We start from the raw sequence: 22,414 nt of genomic DNA, 5'->3' as shown, positions 1-22,414 counted from the left end.
GGCAAGTGTCACACACATGTGTTTCACACTAACAGTAGGGCATTTTAAAGCCTATGCAGAGGTAGCTGAAGATGCTGGATGCTGACCTCTTACGATACCTCAAATGCAGCTGCTGCCATCTTGTGGAGTTAAGGAGGTTGCCTACAGCCGCAGTTGATATACTAATATTTTTTGACCAGACAATAATTCAAGATCCCTGCAGTTATTTGCTTTTGTCGACCAGACACTTGGCAATGATAAGAAACTCTGCAGTTAATTGAAAAAGTTGTCAATAGGAGCATTTGTGGTAATATTTAGCTTTGTTAGTTACTAGTTACAAATCTAGCTTTTCCTTAGAACTGGGCAATATATTGATATTAATAGACTGATATGTCGTTTAAGCACGATATCAAAAACAAGCATATCGTTCCTATTGATATAGACTGCATTTGTGCTGTCACTCTTGACGAAGGTCTCACTCATCACTCTGCACTGTGTATGTGAGCGCGCCACTGAGCCGGGCTCCTCCCTTGGTTCATGAAGGAGGAGAGAGAAGGGGCGGAGCTGAAGCCTTGCACAGTCATCAACAAACAAAGGAAGCGACATCTGTAGTGGAGGAACGGGTCAGAAAAGAAAAAAGTAGTGGCTCAGTAATTTGGAGGTACTTTGAAAAATTTCCTGCCACCACCTTAAAACTTTGCACAAACTCCAGTATGAGTGTGCGAGCAAGTGCGGGCTGAAACGTCGCAAAACTCCTGCCACAACATTTGCTTCTTTTTCCTGTTGGGTTCCTCATGAAAGGAAAAGTGTTAAGTGGTGTGCTATTACTAAAGCGAAGTCTTATCACATCGCTAAAGATATGGTCCCATACGCTGGGGGGAGAAAACCTGCTGAAAACAATGGACTTGCGATGTCCAGTGATCTTCACGGTCACAATTATTTAACATGACAAGCTCAACCTCAGATGTACAGGTACAAGGAAGTCAGACAGACAGTTGCTAAGCCTGATGCAGTGGATAGGTTGGTGTTCCTGGCACAAAATCGTTAAAGGAATAAGGATATGCTTATGCCTTTTAAAAATGTTTATCTAGAAAAATACTGTTCCAAGTAAAGTATTTTGAGATGCTGTTGACATTTAAAAATTTCCGCTTTAACGGGACACTTTATTTCATATTTTGTTCTTTTGTGCTTTTGGTATTTTAAACATTTTAATAAAACAACTTTGCACCCATATTTGGCTTTGACTTTGTCTAAACAAAAAATATCGGGATATACAGTATCTTGTATATCGATATTCAACCTATTGGGATATGAGTTTTGGTCCATATTGCCCAGCCCTACTATTCCTTATGTGCTAGTTGTGATTTGGCCAGAAGCTGTAAAAGGGAACAGTTGCATGTTATTTAACCGCTAGACAGGTTTAATCTTAGTGTTATATTATTTTAGTGGGTTAAATGTGGCCCCTAAATGAGCACAAACACACCATCTGTGAGAGAACAGTCCACAGAAAGAAATAGAACAGGTTAGTCCTGCGTAGTATCGTTGCTTTAGAGGGGTTGTATACTGTGAAGCCTCAGAAATGACACATTTCTTGAAGTCTTGTATCATTGACACAGATCCCTGATCCCTGATCTACTCAAATATCATATGGTGGAAAGACAAGATTTTGTAATTGTCGTCGTACACATTTGTAACACATGGCCTTCCACGGGACTTGTTGGCAGTATTCACTCGCCATGTTGTCATTTGCTTAATTGGATCAAGATTAAGAGTTGGTATTTTAGCTTTCAATTCACTTAGTTTAACCTGCCTATATCTGTTAGACTGTCAAAATAGGAGAACAGATGTCCAGTTTTTTCTGTCGGATAGATGAGTAGAATATTGTTGCTTTGAACAGTTGCTTACACAAACATCTGTACATGACTCTTACTCTTTGTTTGGGCTCAACAGGGTTACCTGATCCTTTTGCCAAAGTTGTGGTGGACGGTTCTGGACAGTGCCACTCTACAGATACTGTGAGAAATACATTAGACCCCAAGTGGAATCAACATTATGATCTGTGAGTACACCTGCAATGGACTATATATACTCATGATCAAAATTTTAAGACCAGAAAAATTGCAAGACTTTACATTTTGCACTGTTGGATCCTCAAAATGTGAAAAGAAGAAATGGGAGTAAGACAAAAAAAATTGAGTAAGCAATTTATTGCAAACAACCATTAAACTGAAATAGGCTGTTCATCCGCTGAGTTTAATACAATAGCTAAAAAAAACATACCCCCCTGAAACAGATATAAAATGTTCAAAAAAAGGACTCAGCAGTGTAGTGTTTCTCGCCTCTATCAAAGTTCTGGCACTTACAAACTTTTTTTGCAGCCGTATTTTGTTTAAAAAGAAAGCACAGATTTTTCTAACACTTCTAAATATCTCATCAGTGCATGATGCACACTGCTTATTAGCAGGGAAAAAAAGAGACAGATATGGAGTTGTATGAGGAAATACACCCCCCCCCCCCCCCCCCCCACACACACACACACACACGCACACACACAACACACACATACACACACACAAGTTTCTTCCCCATTCTGAATTCTCTCCCTCTCAGTGGACTGTACTCCCCGCCAGCAACCCCTGGCCTCATCATCTGCTTCAGGAAATGGCTAACATGCCACAGAAAGCAGATGAGAGTGTGGGGCTTGGCAAATTTTCAGTTTGCCACACCTCCATATCAAGCCTCCAGCTTCATGAAGGCTGTATTTATTCCAATATGACATACGACATGGATACAAGTAGGCCTTATTATTCATCAGAAACAATATGCTATGGGAGGGATGTTCATTAAAGCCACAGGACTTCCTTCTTGCAGGAGACGGACTCTTGTGGTTACCATGCAACACCTCTCCGTTGTCATGGTGCCCTGTCGTTTATACAGCAGTGAAGTGTAGTTGACCCGCTAATTATGATGGTCTTTGCCAGGAACTCCATCATCACTACAGTTAATTAAGTCAACTGGAGGAGAGAATCAATTCTCATTAATTTCTCCGAAAATAGTGGAAAAAAGTGCCATGAGGTCACGGTGTGGAACAGAGCAGGCTGCCAACTACTGCTGCTGCATCCTGGTCGCAGGCCAAAAGGATTGTAATTCTGTTTTAACGTAACAAATGTATTAACTACTGAGAATAAACCTGTACATTTATCCGGGAAGCCCCTTATACGTACGGTACGGTACGGTAACAACACGTGATCGGAAGGCACTCCAGCGGGTGATGAAGACCTCACAGAACATTGTTGGGGTAGCCCTCCCCCCACTGCAAGACATTTATAAAACTAGAGTCCTACGCAGAACACACAACCTCATCAAGGACAGCACACATCCACAATGCTGATTATTCACACTCCTACCGTCAGGCAGACACTACCGGAGTTTGAAGTCCAGGACCACAAGGCTGGCTAACAGCTTTTACCCACAGGCCATCAGGCTTCTCAACGAAGCACTCACACGCCGCACGCAACACACGCACACACTCATAGCACTTTATTTATTTGTTTGTTTGTTTGTTTGTTTGTTTGTATTATTTATCTGTATTATTGTCCCTTCTGTTGTTGTTGCTTAATTTATTGGTATTTCTGTTTCTTATGTTCTTATTCTTTTTTTTTTGTGTTTTCTTTCTTTTCTTGGGAGAATGAACAGAATAAGAATTTCATTGCATAGTGTAACTACCTGTTTTACTGTGCATATGACAATAAAACTCTTGACTCTTGAATCTTCCGTTGCTAGAGAAGATATACTTAAGAGCAGGGGTCTTCATTTAAAATTGAGTAAGGTCCGTTTATGCAAATTTTTTCACATCAAAGGTCCAGACCTCATTGTGACTTAAATTTCATCAAGCAGACTAGCTCATATGAATATCAAACGTAACGAAACCCTGCACATCTCCCTATTGTTTCAATACAATACAATTAAATAGGCACCAACATTGCGTTTAAAAGAAAACAGGATCAAATCTTACAAATAATAAAAGGTTTGACTGTACAAACAATACAATACATAAAATAACAGCAAATAATACCTGAATAAGTGTCACTTTTAAAATAAAAGCTGCAACTGTACATCCTCTGTTAAAAGTATCGGATTTTGTTGTTGTAGTTGACATTGGAATTTGCTTGATTTTTGTCACACAGTTCCTCTTTTTATTTACCTTTGAGTAAGGGCTCTGCAGCAGGAGCACTCCTTCACAACTCTCACGTCAGTCAAGGATTTTGTCCCTATATCCATACAATCCTTAATGAACACTCACTGTGCTGTAAATGAATGTGTTATGACTCTCGTAGATTTTTCATACTGGGCTATAAGTGATGTTATTTTTCACACTCTCACATCAGACTTCGGTCAACACTTCCTCGAATAATCTGTATTTTGTCTCATAATGGTGCTTCACATTCCTGCTTTTCACCAGCGCTACAGTTTCAAAGCATATGAGACACAGCGGTTTGGCACTGGATTCTGGAAGAATTAACATAATTGGTCCATCCATTCACGTTTACATTTTCAGTTTTCTTACTTTGAAACAAGCCATGGTTTTCTCATCCACATCTCAGGGAGTAAATTTCATTGGCTCATTTTGAGTGACATCACTACATTTGCTGTTACGTAACCACAATAACTGAAGTTATTATGCCCACAATCATCCTGCTGCGATCCATCCACTAGCATGATTACATGTTAATATTATTATATTCTATTTCCCATTCACTGTAGTTGGTCACGGGTCCGCAAAGGGCCATCACTGGGTCCGTATCCGGACCAAGGTCAGCTATTTGGTGATGGCTGCTGTAGAGCTTGGCAACCAGGCTGTGTGTTTTATAGGTCAAGCCATTTGTTATTGTTTATTTGAGTGTAAACCCTGTGAGAGTGGGTTTACTCTAACATCTTGTCTGAGTCACAGATATAATGGTGCAGCACATTACCTACACTTCCTCTCCTCTTTACCACACCACAAAGCCCACATAGGTTCTCATTCTTTAGAAACATTCATATTTTGTTATGGCGAAAGGCTTATTGATTTTTATCATATTTCTAAGTGTTGGGATTGTGCTGTTCTTTTACCTTTTGTTTTTTTAATACATTAGATAACACATTTCTGACTGTTTATATGGTATTCTTCCAGATACATTGGAAAGGCTGATTCCATCACCATTAGTGTTTGGAACCACAAGAAGATACACAAAAAGCAAGGAGCTGGTTTTCTGGGTTGTGTCCGGCTCCTCTCCAACGCCATCAACAGACTCAAGGACACCGGATGTGAGTTCTTGTGTATATTTTTTTTGTCAAGGTTATTGGTGATGGGAAATCAGTCAGTGCAGCATCATGTCAAATTGTAGTTTTAAATTGGTAAATCAGGCACTGAACTGAGGTAAATATTTTCCAAATTAACTGCAATTTTATATATATATAGGAATAATTTTAGATATTTATATATATACACACACACACACACACACACACACAAACACAAGGGACTTTGTTCAATAATTCAGCACTTGGAAATGTTGATACCGTATTCATTCATTCCACATTCATCGCTCGTAAAACAGAACATTACTGTGGGATTTTCAAAATGAGATATGAGCTATTGAGATGATCACTGCAAGTGCATCATTTTACATCTGCTAGTAGTGACTGGAAAACATGCATACATGTAATGCTGATATCCTCAATGTTTTATAATCATTAGAGAAATGGCCATTACTCATGGGCAATTGTCTCTGGATGGAAGTGCTGGAGTAGAGTCTGGAATGGACCGCTTGTATCAGAGTGCTGATATCAGACATTTTAGGTGCAGGCAGATATAACTTGTTTTTTTGCTGATATTCGCCCAATGTCAGTTATCAATATCGAATCGCGGCACCTCTAACTAACCTTCAGATGTTGAAAGTGCTCCTGAAAAAAACAGACCCGAGCACATACAGCAGATTGTGTAACACTTTTACAGCTAAAATAAGATGAAATAAGAACAAATAATAATATTAATAATAATGAATAATGTACAGCCTCTTGTGACATCTTGTTGACCTTCGTCAACCAGTTGGTAGGGCGTCGATCTAAACGGGTTCCACTTTATATGCTGTTTATTGGTTGGGGCATATCTTATTAATGAAAGTCATTGGAAACCTTCTACAGTATATTCAATTACCCAGTCTTCTTTGAATTAATGCAATAGATGTTTAGGAGACTGCCCACTTTATTGTATAGCCAGCATGCTAGACACTATATTTAATCAGAGCCACAGGAAACATGAGCTATTATAAGACACCAATTTGCACATAAATCCTCCTTGTCCAGTGAGCATCAGACACATGAACCACACTCATTTTGTGGTCTGACGAAGATGCAAACTGCACAGACGTAAAAAAACAAATACTAGACATTACTGGAATCTTCGTGATTCCTAGAGGTTTTATGCCTAACCATCACTCACTGTCATCCAAGTCAAACACAAATTTGGGCAAAACTGTTTCAGTTTGTGCGCACACATACTGCAGCTTCAAACCACAAAGGGGGATTGTCCTGCATGTCTAGAAATCTATCTGGCACGCTGAGCTCCTCCTCCTGTTTCATTGCCAGACTCAAACCCTCAACATCATCTGCCTCACAAACACGCATCGGTTCTTAAATCTCTGACTGGGAAGCTGCACATTGTATAAAAACACAAACGCAAAGACAGCATGACGTAAATGCACCGAAAACAAAAACACACTTGTAACCCTTCGGAAGGATGTTTTTAGGTCAATACACACTTTTCATTGCCTTTAGGAACTTAATGGTAGAGTGAGAGCTTGTGATTCATGTCTATAAATGTACTCCCAGTAGTGGCATCATATTTAGAAAGAAAATGTATGTTCTGTCTAGACATATATGTTTTGAAAAGCAGATGCGCAAACACTTCTTGGAAATAGCTATAGCGTTGTTTTAATCTGTGTGGTTTCTTTATGTGTTCATATCCCATCATATGTTTAAACCAAAGGCTTTTCCTTTCCAATTGTATGCTGTTTGGCCGGAGTCTTGAGTCATCCAGTCTACAGCCGTTTTAGCTATTGAGATATTTATCCAAATATTTCACAGAAATGGGTGTGAAGTTGCTCACGCCTACTTACTGGAGGATATGCCAGGTAATTTTGTATTAAAAGCTTGATACACTAAACCAGGGGTCGGCAACCATAATGCTATAAAGTGTGTTGACAGGATGGCGCTCCTGTCAATTGTAATTTTACAATGAGCAAGTGCTGCATTTTGCTTGTAAAAAACAAAATCGTACTGATAGACAGACCATTCAAATATTGATGTATGTCTTTGGAATTAATCTGTCATTTCCTTCCTTCATAGATCAGAGACTGGACCTCAATAAGCTTGGCCCCAATGACAATGATACAGTGAGAGGGCAGATAGTCGGTAAAAAAAACAAACACACATGCACACTCACAGATCACGTTGCCTTTAAGTGTGTACATTTTCTTGCTCAGCCTCCTGTTACAGTCAGTATGTTTGCTTCAAGGAAATCCACAGTGGTAGTATCAATAAATACTATTTGTGTCATCTTGTTTGTCTTGATAGTAAGTCTTCAGTCAAGGGACCGCATTGGTACTGGAGGACCAGTGGTGGACTGCAGTCGTTTGTTTGACAACGACCTACCCGATGGGTCAGTATCAGAAGGTGGCTGTGACTATGAATTACAGTAATGCATTTTAGCTTTCACTTGCTTTTGTCACACAGTCATCACTCCTTTGTATTGATAGTATGACAAATTGACTCATTATGTATTCTTCAAATAGAAGTTCATCTGAAAGACAATTTGATTTTATTTCTATTTTGTACTTTGCTTAGGTTTTTTTATCCAGCTACTCCATAATAACATTGTTATTCCTTAGATTTCCGAATGCATTATTAAAAACAATACAGTGTCAAACAAATTTAATGCTTTACTTTTTTTCATATTAAAACTGCAACAAAAAATGTGCCGTTTTTGTATTTGCCTGTAAAACAGATGGGAAGAGAGACGAACAGCCTCTGGAAGAATCCAGTACCTGAACCACATTACACGCACCACACAATGGGAGAGACCCACCAGGTAAGCACACACACGCACACAGCTTGGAGGTGTGTTTGGACTCATTTTCATGTTGGGAAACTGCAATGCCCAGTTTCCCAAAGGACGGGACCATGCTTTGCTTCATAATGTCACAGTACGTCTTGGAATTCATGTTTCCCCTCACTGAACCGCATCTCCCCAGTGCCGGCAGCACTAATTATAGCCCTTGACCATGGCGCTACCAACACCATGCTCAAAGGAAAACTGCACTTAAAAAAAAATAATAATGATTTGTCCATCATCCACAGTCCTTATGTGAGACGCCAACATATACTGTATGTCTTTCTCTTTCCTGTGCATTGTAAGTATATGAAAACAGCTAAAAAGACACACCTAAGAATGCACGTAATGGAACACACCTATTCCACTTATAAAGCCTTCCAAAAACCACCAACAATGCTTCATTTACATATAAAGTACCGTTCATATTAACCAGGCGACATTGTTATTATGATGATTATGTTACAGGTTACAGGCATAGGGACACCTTGCCACACTACAGTGTACACCGGCTAGCTACTAGCTGGCTTGCAACTGGCGTCACCACACACTCGCACAGAGTGCCTTGCTCACAATGCCTCAAGCCACTACCGAAGGGTAGTGTTACATATTGGACCTGCCGCTACTGTTACTGTTTTGTTTTTGAGTTTAGAAAAGTTAACACTTGTTGTAGTATTTGTTTCTATGTTGCTATTTGAAATCAATGAGCACAGGAAGGAAGTTTTGGTAATGCTTAAAATGACCAAAATACGGCAAAATACTGTAAGTATTACATGAATATGCCTGTTACTACATGGTCACAGCATGGATATTTTAATTTGTTTATGATGAGTGCTATTGGCCAGATGTGCCCTATAAAGGGGAAAAGTCAGGACTATTCCAAGGTTCCTTGACTGCCAGGCAGCCCAAAAAACAGGTAATTACAAATAAAATTAGTAATTAAGGGCGAGGAATGTGATTTTTTTTTTTTTTCCGTGGGACCCAGAATTTCTGATGCACCCATGCTACTGGCTATATATGAAAAAAGGAACCATAAAATCACCTTAATTTAGACAAAAACATATTTTACTCACTTTTTGAAGAGAACATATATATCTCGTGAAACTCACAGAGGATAAGACACCTTCTTTAAGGAGATTTTGTGTGTGAGAGTACATTTGTGGAGCTGTAGTAGGACTTCCGGGTAAGTGAGAGAGCACGCAACAAACCTGTGCAGTGTGAAGTAAAGTGGGAGGATGACGCTGCCCAAGACATTAGTTAGGGCAAGACACAACCTGCACGAAGGGATCACTGTGGGCTGAAATAGTGCTAGCCACAGGTGATCGGCGTTGAAAGGCATATTTTTACGGAAATCGACTGATACTGATCGGTGGCCGATTGATCGGGGCATTCCTAATATGAAACCATAAAAGGTTGTTGGGGGGGTTTTGAGGCGTTTTAATAGCAGGCTTTTAGGTGGCATAGGTGTGTCCCATTACGTGCGTTATCTTATTTTTTTTTATTATTTTTTTTTTTTTTAGCTGTTTTTAGATCTTTACAAAGCACAGAAAAGAGAATGTGTGTTCATTTCTTCCATAAGGACTGTGGATGTTGGGCAAAATTCCCCCCCCAAAAAAGAGCAGTTTTCCCTTAACTGTAAACACAGTTATCTTGCAACTCACTTGTGTTTCCAACAATTTTGACAAAAATGACTTAGTTGTGAGTTGAGTCATTTTGCTTTTCAAACGGTACACCGACTACTCTGAAGTACACCCAAGTTTAATTTTCTCGCATTGTCCCTTCAGAAGATACTGTATTAAAATGGTTGCTGAAATGCGCAAATGGACTTTTTTAAGCTACTGTATGAGTGTAATGACAAGAATAGAAATAGATGACCATAAGACAACAATGGACACCTTTAACGGTCTATGTGACCAGCAAGAGGACGGTGTTTATTTAACTGGCCTGCACTTACCCTTTTGTGTAGGTAATGAGTGAACTTCCTTTAGCCCCACCCAACCCTACCGCAACACACTCATACACACACAACATAAACACACACACACACACATCAATACCCAAATAACTTAGCCAGCCAGTTGGAAAGCAAGGTTTTACTTGGCACCTTTTCCTGCCGGAACGGCTGTCGCCTTCCTTCTTGACCCATATCAGCGGAGCCGTCAGGGAGTAAGCAAACAAAATACCCAATTCAGTGACAGTCCACTTCCTAGGCACCTCTAGCAAGTACATGGTACATGGGTATAAATGGTGAATATAATGTTTGGCGCAAATAATGAAGAAGATGCAGTGAGCGAAATGGAGGGGAGGCGTTTAGAAAGACAATTAGTAATTGGATCAAGTCTTGTAAATCATTTTGTATTTCCTACTTTGTTCATTTTGTTGAACAGATGAATAGTGTCAACTTTACTCTTACTCATTCATGGTGCCAAGAAATTGGCTAAATGTGGTAGAAAAGAAAGCATGTGTATAGTGAGAGCAGAGGCGGAAGAGGAAATGGGACGGATGGGGGAGCGTGAGGAGGAGGTGGGTTGACAGACAGGGGTCCGAGGTTTCAGATAACCAAGGCGTCAGTTACTGCAGGCAGCCAGACAGTGGTCAGAAATGTTACACACGCAAGTGTCAGCTACCCCAGCCAGTCTGTGTTTGTGTTTGTGTTATCAGATATCTGCTGTCGACATCCTGTCCTTAAGTAGCACACAGACATGCTCCAAATTCAGTGTTGTGAGAATGTTCTGTTTGCCTGTATGCAACTCATGTAAGCACACACATATGGCTTAAATCTTCATGACCATAAAGCGCATGTCTTCTTTGGAGGGCCTGTGACGCAAGGGAGGTAATTACACGCTGCTTGTTTGTCTAGACACCAGAAAAAGACACCTGCACCATTACACACATCTTTGCACCATTTTTGTCAGTGCAGTCACATACAATTAAAAAAACAAAAACAAACTTACATTTCACTAAATACAGTTTTTGTAAACGTATTTATAGCAAAACTCTTATGTAGTTTTTGTGCATCTGTTCTGAAAGTAGAAATAGAAGTACAAATGAAAGTAGAAGCAATCATAAGCTTGTTGCTCTCTTCCAGGCCAGCATCGGAGTACTCCAGCCCATCCGGGCGGCCGCTGAGTTGCATGGTGGACGAGAACACACCGGTGATGACGCCCATTAATGGGGCGGAGGCCTGCGGTCCCCCGGGCGAACAGCGGATCCAGGAGAGACGGGTGCGATCGCAGCGGCACCGCAACTACATGAGTCGAACACACCTGCACACGCCTCCTGACCTCCCCGAGGGTTATGGTGAGAGACAACACTTCCGTTATAAAGGAAAAGCCAGGTTATGCTTTGTAAAGCTTTTTTGCCATGCGAAAACATAGTGGCTGGTGCAGTCACGAAAGTCTTTATTTTCAGTCTTTATTCTCACTCGGAGCGGCATTAACACACAAAAGCAGAGTTCCAAAATAAAGAGGTAAACTAGGAGTTGCAGCTAACACTAACTTGGCAACAGGCAGCAAGGGTCTATGGCAGGCGTCGGCAACCTTTGCTATCAAAAGAGCCATTATACCCCCTCACCCACTAAAGTAAAATAGTCTGGAGCCACAAAACATCAGATTAAAACAACGTTTTATAAACTTTGAAAAGTTTTAATCTGAATTTTACCAGTTATAACAGCAGAATACAACAAATACAAGTGCAGTGCACATGTGTAACGGATGCCAAGTAGTAGGGTTATGATAGTATCATCTTGGTTAAACCTCACTACCGTACGCCTGTAGAAATGTGCATCACAATGATTTGATCATTTTTTTTTAGCTCGCTGACTATGGCGACGAACAGCTGTGGTGAGTGCGCGCTCATATCCAGAGCGAATTACGAGTCTCCCACGGTTTTAATTGGAGGGAATTTTGGGGTATCAAGGTAGGTCAGAGAAGATAAAGTGGTGTTGATCAAGTACTCTTGCTAGTACCGGATCTTGCTAGTATTGAAGGTAAGGTAAACTAATGTAAACTTACCTGATTTGTTTACTCTGGTGCCAACAAGTTCCCATGCCGCTGCTTTTTTCTTTATATCTCAAATTTCTTTTTTAGAAATGTCAAATAGCTCTGAGAAATCTGACACAGCAAGTATTTTTTTCCTCCCATGTTTACTTAGGAGAGCGCACTGAATAGCATCCTGTCCTCTCATTGCTTGGTCAATGAAACTCCTGCTGATTGGTCCTCGTCTGGGCAATAGTGATGAAAAGTTGAACATTTTTCAACTTTCTGGGATCGTGTCGCAAGCCAGTGTGTGGATGATGACATGCACAAACATAAAATTTAACATGCACGGATTTTGCGTGTCACATGGCGGGACAGATACTCGCAATAATTGCCCTGTCGCGCAGGTTTCATTGAAAATGTATGGACTAGAGGCAACATCGCCTCCCAAGTGTGGCGCCCATCAATCAGATGTGGTTGCTCGTTTGAGCCCGTCGTGTGCAGGGCTGGACCGCAGGAATGACCACTGTTACATATTAAGATGTACTTTGAGATAAATGACAACTTTTCATAAAGTGTTGCGTGCTTGTGTTGAAAATGTCTTTCAGCGTTTTGCGTTGTTTCTCTGCACATATTAAGCATAAATGTAAGCCAGCATCGTTGGCAGAGAAGACAAAGGCATCTGTCCAAGCAGAAATATAAACTCTATTTTCTTCTAAGGTGTTTCCTTTTGGGGGGTTATATTGATGGTTAGTTTGCCGGCTGAAGAGCCGCATGCTGCTCCGGAGCCGGGGGTTGTCCACCCCTGGTCTAGGGGAATATGCAAGTCCAAGCACACAATCGTCCAATCGTAGCAAAGACAAAGCAATGTACTGCCAACTACCAGAAGCCCAGGCTGAACTTAAATATAACCCTAATTACAAATTAGCAAACAGGTGTGCTCATAGCTCACTGTGTCTTTGTCTTTAATGCTATTGAGCTGTGTTTGTCCACACCTGTCAGGCAGAATGTGTAGTTCCAAGAAGCGCTATTATGTAGTTTACACTTCCACTGTCCATCTTCATAGACACCATGTATGACATACAACAGGGGTCACCAACGTTTTTTCTTGTGAGAGCTACTTTTAGAAAATGAAAATGGCCACGAGCTACTCATTTTTGTAGAAATGATTTTCATAACTTATTTCAACCCAAACAAATAAAATATGCTTGTTTTACCAAAACATTCACAAAATGCTGGTATCCACAACTCACATTTTATGTTTCAGAATACTTTTCTTTCTAGTGTTCTCACATTATTAACTGAAAAGCTGAATGAAAAGCAGGCCTGCGGGCACCTCATGTGGTCGTGGGGGGCTACCTGGTGCCCACGGGCACTGTGTTGGTGACCCCTGACATACAACAACGTAACATTAAGGAGTGAGACAGGATGACAGAAATGTTAGCCAAGCTATGTGAGCTGCAGCGCAAATGTTACACATTACATTTTAACAGCAACATCGTACTAGGTTAGCTAATTCGCTGAGAAAAACAGAATGATCAAACTTACAGCTCCCATATCTGTAGCTGATTGATAGATAGTTGGCAGAGCTCCAGGCTTTATTTTAATATGTGTAGTAGCCTACTTTTTTCATTTCTCTCTCTCTCTCTCTCTCTCTCTCTCTCTCTCTCTCTCTCTCTCTCTCTCTCTCTCTCTCTCTCTCTCTCTCTCTCTCACTCTGTCTCTCTCTCTCTCTCTCTCACTCTCGCTCTCTTTATATATATATATATATATATATATATCTTTACATATATATATATATATATATATATGTATGTATATGTATGTATATGTATATATATATATGTATGTATATGTATATATATATATATATATATGTATGTATATGTATATATATATATGTATGTATATGTATATATATATGTATGTATATGTATATATATATATATGTATGTATGTATATATATATATATATATATATGTATATATATGTATATATGTATATATGTATATATGTATATATATATGTATATATATATATATATATATATATATATGTATATATATATGTATATATGTATATATATATATATATATATATATATATATGTATGTATGTTTTGTTTTGTTTTTTTTAAGCTGCCCTACATGAAGATGTGGGCTCATCTAGCTAGGGGAGGGTCGGAGGCGATATCATGTCTGTGAGGAACGAGTTCTTCCCTTCATGACGCCATGAAACCACCGAACTTGAAAAACAACCCTTTGAGCACACCTTTTCTCAAAAGTGGGGGCAAACAAGTGAGGGAGATGATACATTTTTCTTATGTTTGGTGCTCTTAAAAATGGTGTTGGGACACATTACTGTTATAACATCATTAAAAAGTTATTTTGGCATAATAGAGGACCTTTACGTTTCAAATAATGAAATAAGCACTTTGTAAAAGTAATTCCAAACCGTTGACTATAAGTAGAATGTTAAACTCATGTTAGGCAGTTAGCCATCCCGACAGTTATTTGGGGAAAAAATAATTAAAGATTACAAACATCTGAATGTTTTGTTGTAATTGTCTGAATCAACCAAAAAAAGCCAAACACCATTTATAAAGGAAAAAAAGAAAAAAAAAAAAGCCTAGGCTCATAGAGATAGAGACCTTGAAGAGAATCATTCCTTTAAACACAATGCCTGTATGCCAACGATTTAGAGTGGCACTGCTGGACGTGTGCCCCCCTTTTTAAATGTCCTGCTGTGTGTGTGTGACGCTGGCCGAGGTTGGACAAACTGAGTCACTGATGCTCAGCAGCTAGATGCTGTGCTTTCTTCTTAGTCTGAACCCTCTGAACTACAGAGGCAGGAAAAGAACAAGCCGAATAGAAGTGAAAAGGAGTTCTGGTGATTGGCAGTTGTGGTGGGAGATAGTAAGAGACGCTTTAATGTACAGTATGTGTAGCAGGTATCGTGCCAATATTTATGCTTTCAATCTCCATTCATTAATCTCCTGGAAGAACAGAAGATTCAACAAGGTGAGGAAAAATAACATGGAAACCAACCTCTCTACGTTTCCTCTTGGTGTGTTTGGCTCACTTCTGTGTGTGTGGTACTTTCTTATATTAGCACAAATGTCAGCCTTTACTGAGGTGATTGATGGAGTTGAATGAACACAAACACCATCCCTGATTTGAAAACACTATGCAGTGAGCTACTCTGTTGTGACATAGGCCTCAAACGTAAGAAACCCTTTGGTCAGCTGTGATTCCTACCAATTACCCATCTCATGAATTATAAACAGACCTCTCCTCTCCCAAAGTACACCAAGTGACTCATGTTTGCTTCAACCTGGGCCACATAATTGCAGCTTTAAAAACACCAACATTGCTCCAATGCCATTTTCAATTTCAATCTTTTTTTTTTTTGTCTTTTCTCAGAGCAAAGAACAACTCAGCAGGGCCAGGTGTACTTCTTGCATACTCAAACAGGAGTCAGCACCTGGCATGATCCTCGCGTTCCCAGGTATCTGTTGTAATTTTTACTTTAACTGTATTTGCCCTGGGGTTAACTAAATGCCCCATAGCTTCTGAATGATAAAACACATACAGTAGACTAACATAGACTTCACTGGCTTGATCAGACGACCTAATTTGTTATTTGGCTGGACAAGGACATATTTTACTTTTAAAGCAAAGACCCACTACCTGCAAGGAGATCTGCAGTGTGTAAACCACCAAATCCGTATAAGCCAACTTCATTTTGGACAGGGGTTGCTTAAAATGACCTAGTATGTTGATGGGTGCAGCGAGGCATGTGCTGTGCGTCCCTGACTAATGCGTCCTGCCTCAATACAAGGCCAGAGCGTGCACACATACACACAGGAGAACAAGTCCTACATGGTGTCGCCCCACATTATGACTTTGGTTTCCTCTGATAACAAAGTGGGTGTACATGAGTGAAGAGGAATTGAGAAATTGGAGCAAGTATTTGGCCAGAGGGATACAAAGTCTGTTAAAAGCGAAGGACCTGGCAGCTGAAAAGCTTCTATTTGATAATCATAATCCAGTCCCATTTAAATGTTAGTGCCAAGTCTGACATTATAAATGGGAAAAAATCACACAATACCAAAAAAAAAAAAAAAAAAGCCATTCATATCATTGTTGCTAATGTTTTGTAATGGTTATCCAGGGACTTGAGCAACGTGAACTGCGAGGAGCTTGGCCCTCTGCCGCCAGGCTGGGAGATTAGAAACACTGCAACCGGTCGTGTGTACTTCGTGGACCACAACAATCGAACAACCCAGTTCACAGACCCGAGACTGTCTGCGAACCTCCATCTGGTTCTCAAGTAAGCGACGGACTCATTAGCCATTAACTTTCACTCATTAATACTCATTAACTTTCACCGAACCTTTTTGTGCCAGCTAATAGTATTCCTTGTCTGACATTTCATTTTTAACTGTGTTCATTTTACAATAAGTTTTATGCTTTAAATTGGTGTCTGCAATTAACCACACTGGAAATATTCCAAAATATATTATTAATATAATTAATACAATGACTTCATAATCATAAATATAATATAGGTAAATTTATTCAAAATGCAGAGCAAAAGAATTTCACCATCATGACATCTTTCACAACTGTCATTTTTAAGACAGTACACTTGTACATAGTCCGACAGATACAACTAGCAGGTTTAAGCAAAACAAAATACAAAAATGATTGTATCAGTAAAGTTTTATAGATGTTTTGGTGAGGATCTGGATGCATTTGAGACAAATTTGGCATCAAGGGAGCTATCCACCCCCCCAGAATAACAATAGCAACGCCCAACTGTTTGTCATCCTCCACGAACCATGAAGTAGCCTGCAACAAAAATATGGACAAACAAATATGATTTTTCAGCATTGATAAAAGTTCTAATGCTAAGTCTGTTGGTACTGTTGCATTTACAGCTCTTATATACTGTGTTCTCCAATGCTCTGTTCTCTCATTCACCTTCTCTTTTATGACATCCTTTCCTTTCTTTCCCCTCCTGCTCCCTCTTACTCCCCCCCAACTCCTGCTTTCCTCCAACAGCCCCAGTCCAAATGGATCCCGTGTGGCCACAGACAGCCAAAACACTAACCTCAGGTAACACGCACAGAAATCTTTGCGCAGCCTGCATAATTGCCTCCAGACAGCACACACACACACACACACACACACACACACAGTACATATTCATTGGTGACATACCTGTAGAGCACTGCAGTTGATGTCTGCAGGTGACAGATGTTTTCATACAGTCCCTCCATCCACATAGACATGCATTCTTACATACATTGATTGGCTTGGCAAATTATATTAAATGTGTTGGCGGACAAAGAACGGACAACTTTAGTGATAAATGATGAAATGAAAATTGCACAAACCTCATTTAGAGTTCTCTGGGGTTTTATTAGTATGCACCAATTCTATGCAGCAATCATTTGAACAAGACCAACTTTGGGAGATTTTGCTTTTTTTAAAATATTATTTCAAAGTTATCAGCTCTTTCAGAAATAACAGAGACTAGCACAAGAGACATGTTTGAGAAATCAGCATCTGGCAATTTGGTCAAATAGTATCCGCGTGCGTGCGTGTGCGTGTGTGTGTGTGTGCTTGCGCGTGCGTGTGTGTGTGTCAGAGTAAGTCAGAGCTCAGCTATGTTGTGTGGCCTGCGTCATTAGCTAGCTAGTTTTGACTCTTTGACACAGAGATCCCACAAAATCGGGCCATCACAGACAGGAGAAGTGAGTCTGAGGGATTAAACTTTACATTCTGATCCCACCATTATGAGATTGCTTTCACACGCCGTGCTGCCTCGGTTACAGTTCTGATACTACCTCAGAAGGTGGGAAATTACAGGGTTGAATTAGAAAAAGGCAGCTTTTTTGGGCAGTGTGACAGAGGACTTGTATTATTAACAGAGGCCAGACAAGGTGCAGAAGGTCCAAATTAACTGATGATTGATTCCTTTGATGTCATTGTAAAAATACAGCAAAATTTGAAGCAAAAAGGTAAAACGTGAGGCATAAAAAACTAAATAACTATAATGAAACTATATAATACTACACACATACATAAAACAACAAATAGTACCTAAATTTGTTTTTTAATTTATTGCACAAACCTTATGTTTTTAGTGCATTATTGAATTTGGTGATGTTTTGAGGATAAAAATTATGTAATAGTCTGGTGGTGCGTGTCTTTGCTGACCGGTAGCATCTCCCCGAGGGGAGAAGGTTAAACAGGTGGTCGGTGGAGTGGGATGTGTCCTTCAGTGTCTGGTTTTTTGGAGGCGGGAGGTGAAAATTGATTCAAGGCTAGGTCGGGTTTTGCTTGTTATTTTTTCGGGTGCTTTTATCGCCCTCTGCAGGGTCTTTTTGTCTTCTGCCATACCAAACCAGGATGCCGTAGGTCAGGACACTTAGACAGACGATTGGTAGAATGACAGCACAAGATGTTGTGACAGGTGGTACTTCCTGAGAACTCTCAGGAAGTACATTCACTGCTGTGCCTTCTTAAGCACGCAGTTTGTATTTTTATTCCCAAATGAGGTCCTCTGAAATATGCGTGCCCAGAAATTTGAACATTGGCTCCCTCTCCACACGTTCCCTGTGTATCTCCTGTGGCTGATGGTCATTCTGTTTCCTCCTGAAGTCAATGATGATGCCATTTGTCTTTCATGGCTCGTATTCATTAAACCTCCTTAGAAAAATCTTCTTAGAAAAGATTCGTCGGAAGGAGCTGGAAATCTCACATTAAAAATATACAACATAAGGTGGCGAGAAATACTTCAATACTATCCATCCATCCATTTTCTATACCGCTTCTCCTCTTTAGGGTTGCGGGGGCATGCTGGAGCCTATCCCAGCTGACTTCGGGCGACAGGCGGGGTACACCCTGGACTGGTCGCCAGCCAATCGCAGGGCACATGTAGACAAACAACCATTCACACTCAATTTAGAGTCGCCAATTAACCTAACATGCATGTTTTTGGATGTGGGAGGAAACCGTCGTACCCGGAGAAAACCCACGCACGCACGGGGAGAACATGCAATGCCCAAGGGAGAATCGAACCCGATCTCCAGACTGTTACTGTGTTGGCCAACATGCTAACCACTAGACCACCGTGCAGCCCACTTCAATACTAAATAAAGAAAAAATTGTCAAAAAACACTCCATACTCTTTACTGCTCTCTGGTATTGCCATATCTAACTTATTGTGTAAAGATATGGGGTAATAACTATAAAAGCAATCTTCACTCGCTAAATGTCCTGCAAAAAAGATCAGTTAGGATAATCCATAGTGCCTTGTATAGAGAACATACAAATCTTTTATTTCTAAAATCACAAATATTAAAATTTGCTGATTTAGTACATTTTCAAACAGCTAAAATAATGCATAAAGCAAACAATAACCTGTTACCCAAAGATGTCAGCCAATACTTTTCTATAAGAGAGGAGAAATATGATCTCAAGGAAAAACTAAACTTAAAACACATTGTGAGTGCAAAGTGACGCCTCATTGTGAAGTCCTGGCTTACTCGTGTCCAATCAAGGTGTAATCCACACAAAATCCATATAGTTGCATAAATTAAGTGTTTTATTCCACAGAGTGTCACGATGTAGACAAATAGTTTGTTGCACCGAAAAAAAAACTTAATTGACCAGACACGGTAAAAAAACCATGTGGCTCCATAGCAGTCTAAAGCTTCCACTTCCTTTTTGGCTCACAGCACCTCCCCCAACGTGCATGCCGGCACACCTGAATGGAGCCTTTAATCAATGCAATTATTTTAAACTAAAATAGCAACAACACTTGAATGAAAATAAATACCATTGTAAACTTCAAACAATATTTGAAGTATGCATCTTACATAAATAAAAAAACTACACACGATAATTAATTGGCTCATACACACTTATACACGAGAACAACGCTCAAAACCCACAGCATTTCAGTATGTGGAATCAAATTATGTAACAGATTAAGGAACTCAAACGATGCACTAAGATGAGCGATTTCAAGAAACAATACAAGCAGTTAATGTTTGCAAAATACAAGGAAGAAGAGTCTTGAACTTGTTCTGTTATGTCTATTTGTATTTATTATTATTTCTTTATTATACTGATTATTATATATGATTATTATTTATTATGATTATGAGAAAACCCTGACATTTATATTACCACATTGATACATTACTTATCACTTTTGTATGTATTAAAAAGATCACAAATACAGGCAGTGAATAAGGACTGCAACAAATGTAAAACGGATTGGGGGTAGGATTAAATAAGCTTTGCTTCTTCCTGCTCCTTTTGGACATGTGGAACTGCAAATTGTACCATGTGATGTATTTCATTGTAACTTGTATGCATGTTCAAATAAAATTAAACCATTACCATTGCCATAAGAGTGCCGTAAACAGACAAGATGGCGGAAAGACGGAGAGAAAGGAGAGATATTCTCGTACGCTAAATGATAGTGACTTAATAACACACTACCGGCTTGATCGTGCAGGGGTTATGTTTGTGAAGCTTTGTGAATACAGGCCTTAGTGTTGAAGGTCAAGTTTTTATTTAACACCACTCTGCCAGCCTTGGGACCTCTTCCTTGTATGCGGTCTCAGGCCCACCACTGTTTTGTAATCTGCAAATTTAATGATGGCATTACTGCTGTGGGCGAGTGTGCAGTCATGGTTGTCCAAAGTGTGGCGCCGGGGGCCATCTCTGGAACGTGGCTCATGGAAGATGTAAAATAGATAAAAACCCAGCAAAACTGTAAAAATAGAGCAAAAAGGCAGACTGTAACTAGAAAAGGCTAAATGGCTAAATGATGATACTGATAACTAATAAAAACACAAAAATGTGTCTTTAAGTTTGACAGATGAATTACCTGTGAGAAAATACGTCACAAACCCCAATTCCGCAACTTTACATGATGACATATGAAAGGAAATATTGCATTACAGTATTTTTTATATTATTACATAATATAGTATATATAATAATAAGATGGGTGCTTGGTTTATTTGGTCTCAAAAAAAGTAGACAATATCGTTTAGCAACAAATTGTGAAACAATAATCATTTCACAACGCACCTGCATTGTTTTGTGGGTCAGTTATATAAAGTTTGTTCGTCCAGCCATATTTTTTCATTGTACTTTTCTTCAAATTAAGTGATGTGATGTCTCATGTATTGTCTTGTGAGTTGGGGGTCTCGTGACACACTAGTGTACAGTGAGTACAGGAAAGGGCTGAGAACACAGCCCTGTGGGGCTCCTGTGCAGAGACGGGGAGCAGCAGTGATGGAGGCCCATCTTGACTGGCTGTAGTCAGTAGGTTAAAAGGTCCTGTATCCATAGGCACATGTTATGGTGAAGGCCTAGGTTGGACATCTCGTCAACAGTCTGCTTGGGAGGGTGGTATTTAAGGCAGAACAGTAATCCACAAACTGCAACGGTGCATATGTTCCTGTTTTTTCCTGGTGGAGCAGCACAGTGTGGAGGGTGAGTGCTATAGCGTCATCGGTTGACCTGTTGGTTCTGTAAGTGTACTGATGAGGGCCCAGAGTGGGTGGAAGAGTAGCCTTGATGTATTTTGGTTCTGTCTAACGCGGCCTCTTGTGATTTAAATTTTAAAAAGTTACATGCTCTAAATGAGAAAATGTGTGCACACTTGGATGTGTAGTGGAACAAATAGATGGATAGACTAGTAAAATGTCATGATTGGTGCACCAATTACTGCTCAAATTCAACATTTGCAACCTGTTCAGAGCATTTGCAATGCTTGCGTCATCTGCTTTGAAATGATGTATCAGGTGTGTTTGGTTTGCTAGCTATCCCAGGATGCATTGCATTAGATCTTCTAGTCAGGAAATGTTTTGGCATAATTTCCCATTTCTGTCCTTAGACGTGTGTGTTTACCAGGTGGAATGTAACATGAGCAGCAGCAGCAAGTCTGGTAGAGATGGACTGTAACTGTTTCTACATGTACATTTAATCTTTTTTTTTATGGCCGCCAGTCTGCAGACATCATAGAGACAACGAGAAAGCAGGGCTTTTCTTTTCTTTACTGTTTCATCTCTATCATTATTTCTCGTCTCTCACCTCCCCCTCTCTGTCATCTTTTCTGTCCTCAATCTCTCTGCCGCTCCCTGCCCTCTTACGCTGCTCCAAAAACTGTTAAAGTTATAAGCCTCTGCGCTGGCTCACTGTCAGGACATCTGTCTTCTATCACGCAGATTTGGGAATATTTCATTGAGCGTTCAGTATAGGTCTTTCACAC

The 22,414-nt window shown here is 39.9% G+C and overlaps 1 protein-coding gene across 1 annotated transcript in view; it reads left to right on the top strand.

Moving 5' to 3' along the window:
• The window catches only part of LOC129182523 (E3 ubiquitin-protein ligase SMURF2-like), a 66,355-nt gene that overhangs the window by 24,757 nt on the left and 19,184 nt on the right, over positions 1 to 22,414 (top strand). Inside the window, exons 3-11 of the mRNA XM_054778766.1 lie at positions 1,930 to 2,038; positions 5,153 to 5,286; positions 7,369 to 7,434; positions 7,597 to 7,681; positions 8,027 to 8,110; positions 11,220 to 11,431; positions 15,532 to 15,616; positions 16,283 to 16,441; positions 17,176 to 17,229. Coding sequence (XP_054634741.1) covers positions 1,930 to 2,038; positions 5,153 to 5,286; positions 7,369 to 7,434; positions 7,597 to 7,681; positions 8,027 to 8,110; positions 11,220 to 11,431; positions 15,532 to 15,616; positions 16,283 to 16,441; positions 17,176 to 17,229 — 988 coding nt within the window. The remainder of the gene's footprint in view (positions 1 to 1,929; positions 2,039 to 5,152; positions 5,287 to 7,368; positions 7,435 to 7,596; positions 7,682 to 8,026; positions 8,111 to 11,219; positions 11,432 to 15,531; positions 15,617 to 16,282; positions 16,442 to 17,175; positions 17,230 to 22,414) is intronic.

The sequence above is a fragment of the Dunckerocampus dactyliophorus genome, chromosome 6 (assembly GCF_027744805.1).
Source record: "Dunckerocampus dactyliophorus isolate RoL2022-P2 chromosome 6, RoL_Ddac_1.1, whole genome shotgun sequence".
Lineage (NCBI taxonomy): Eukaryota > Metazoa > Chordata > Actinopteri > Syngnathiformes > Syngnathidae > Dunckerocampus > Dunckerocampus dactyliophorus.
Note: the sequence above shows the minus strand (reverse complement) of the source record. Positions and strands in the feature narration are given on the sequence as shown.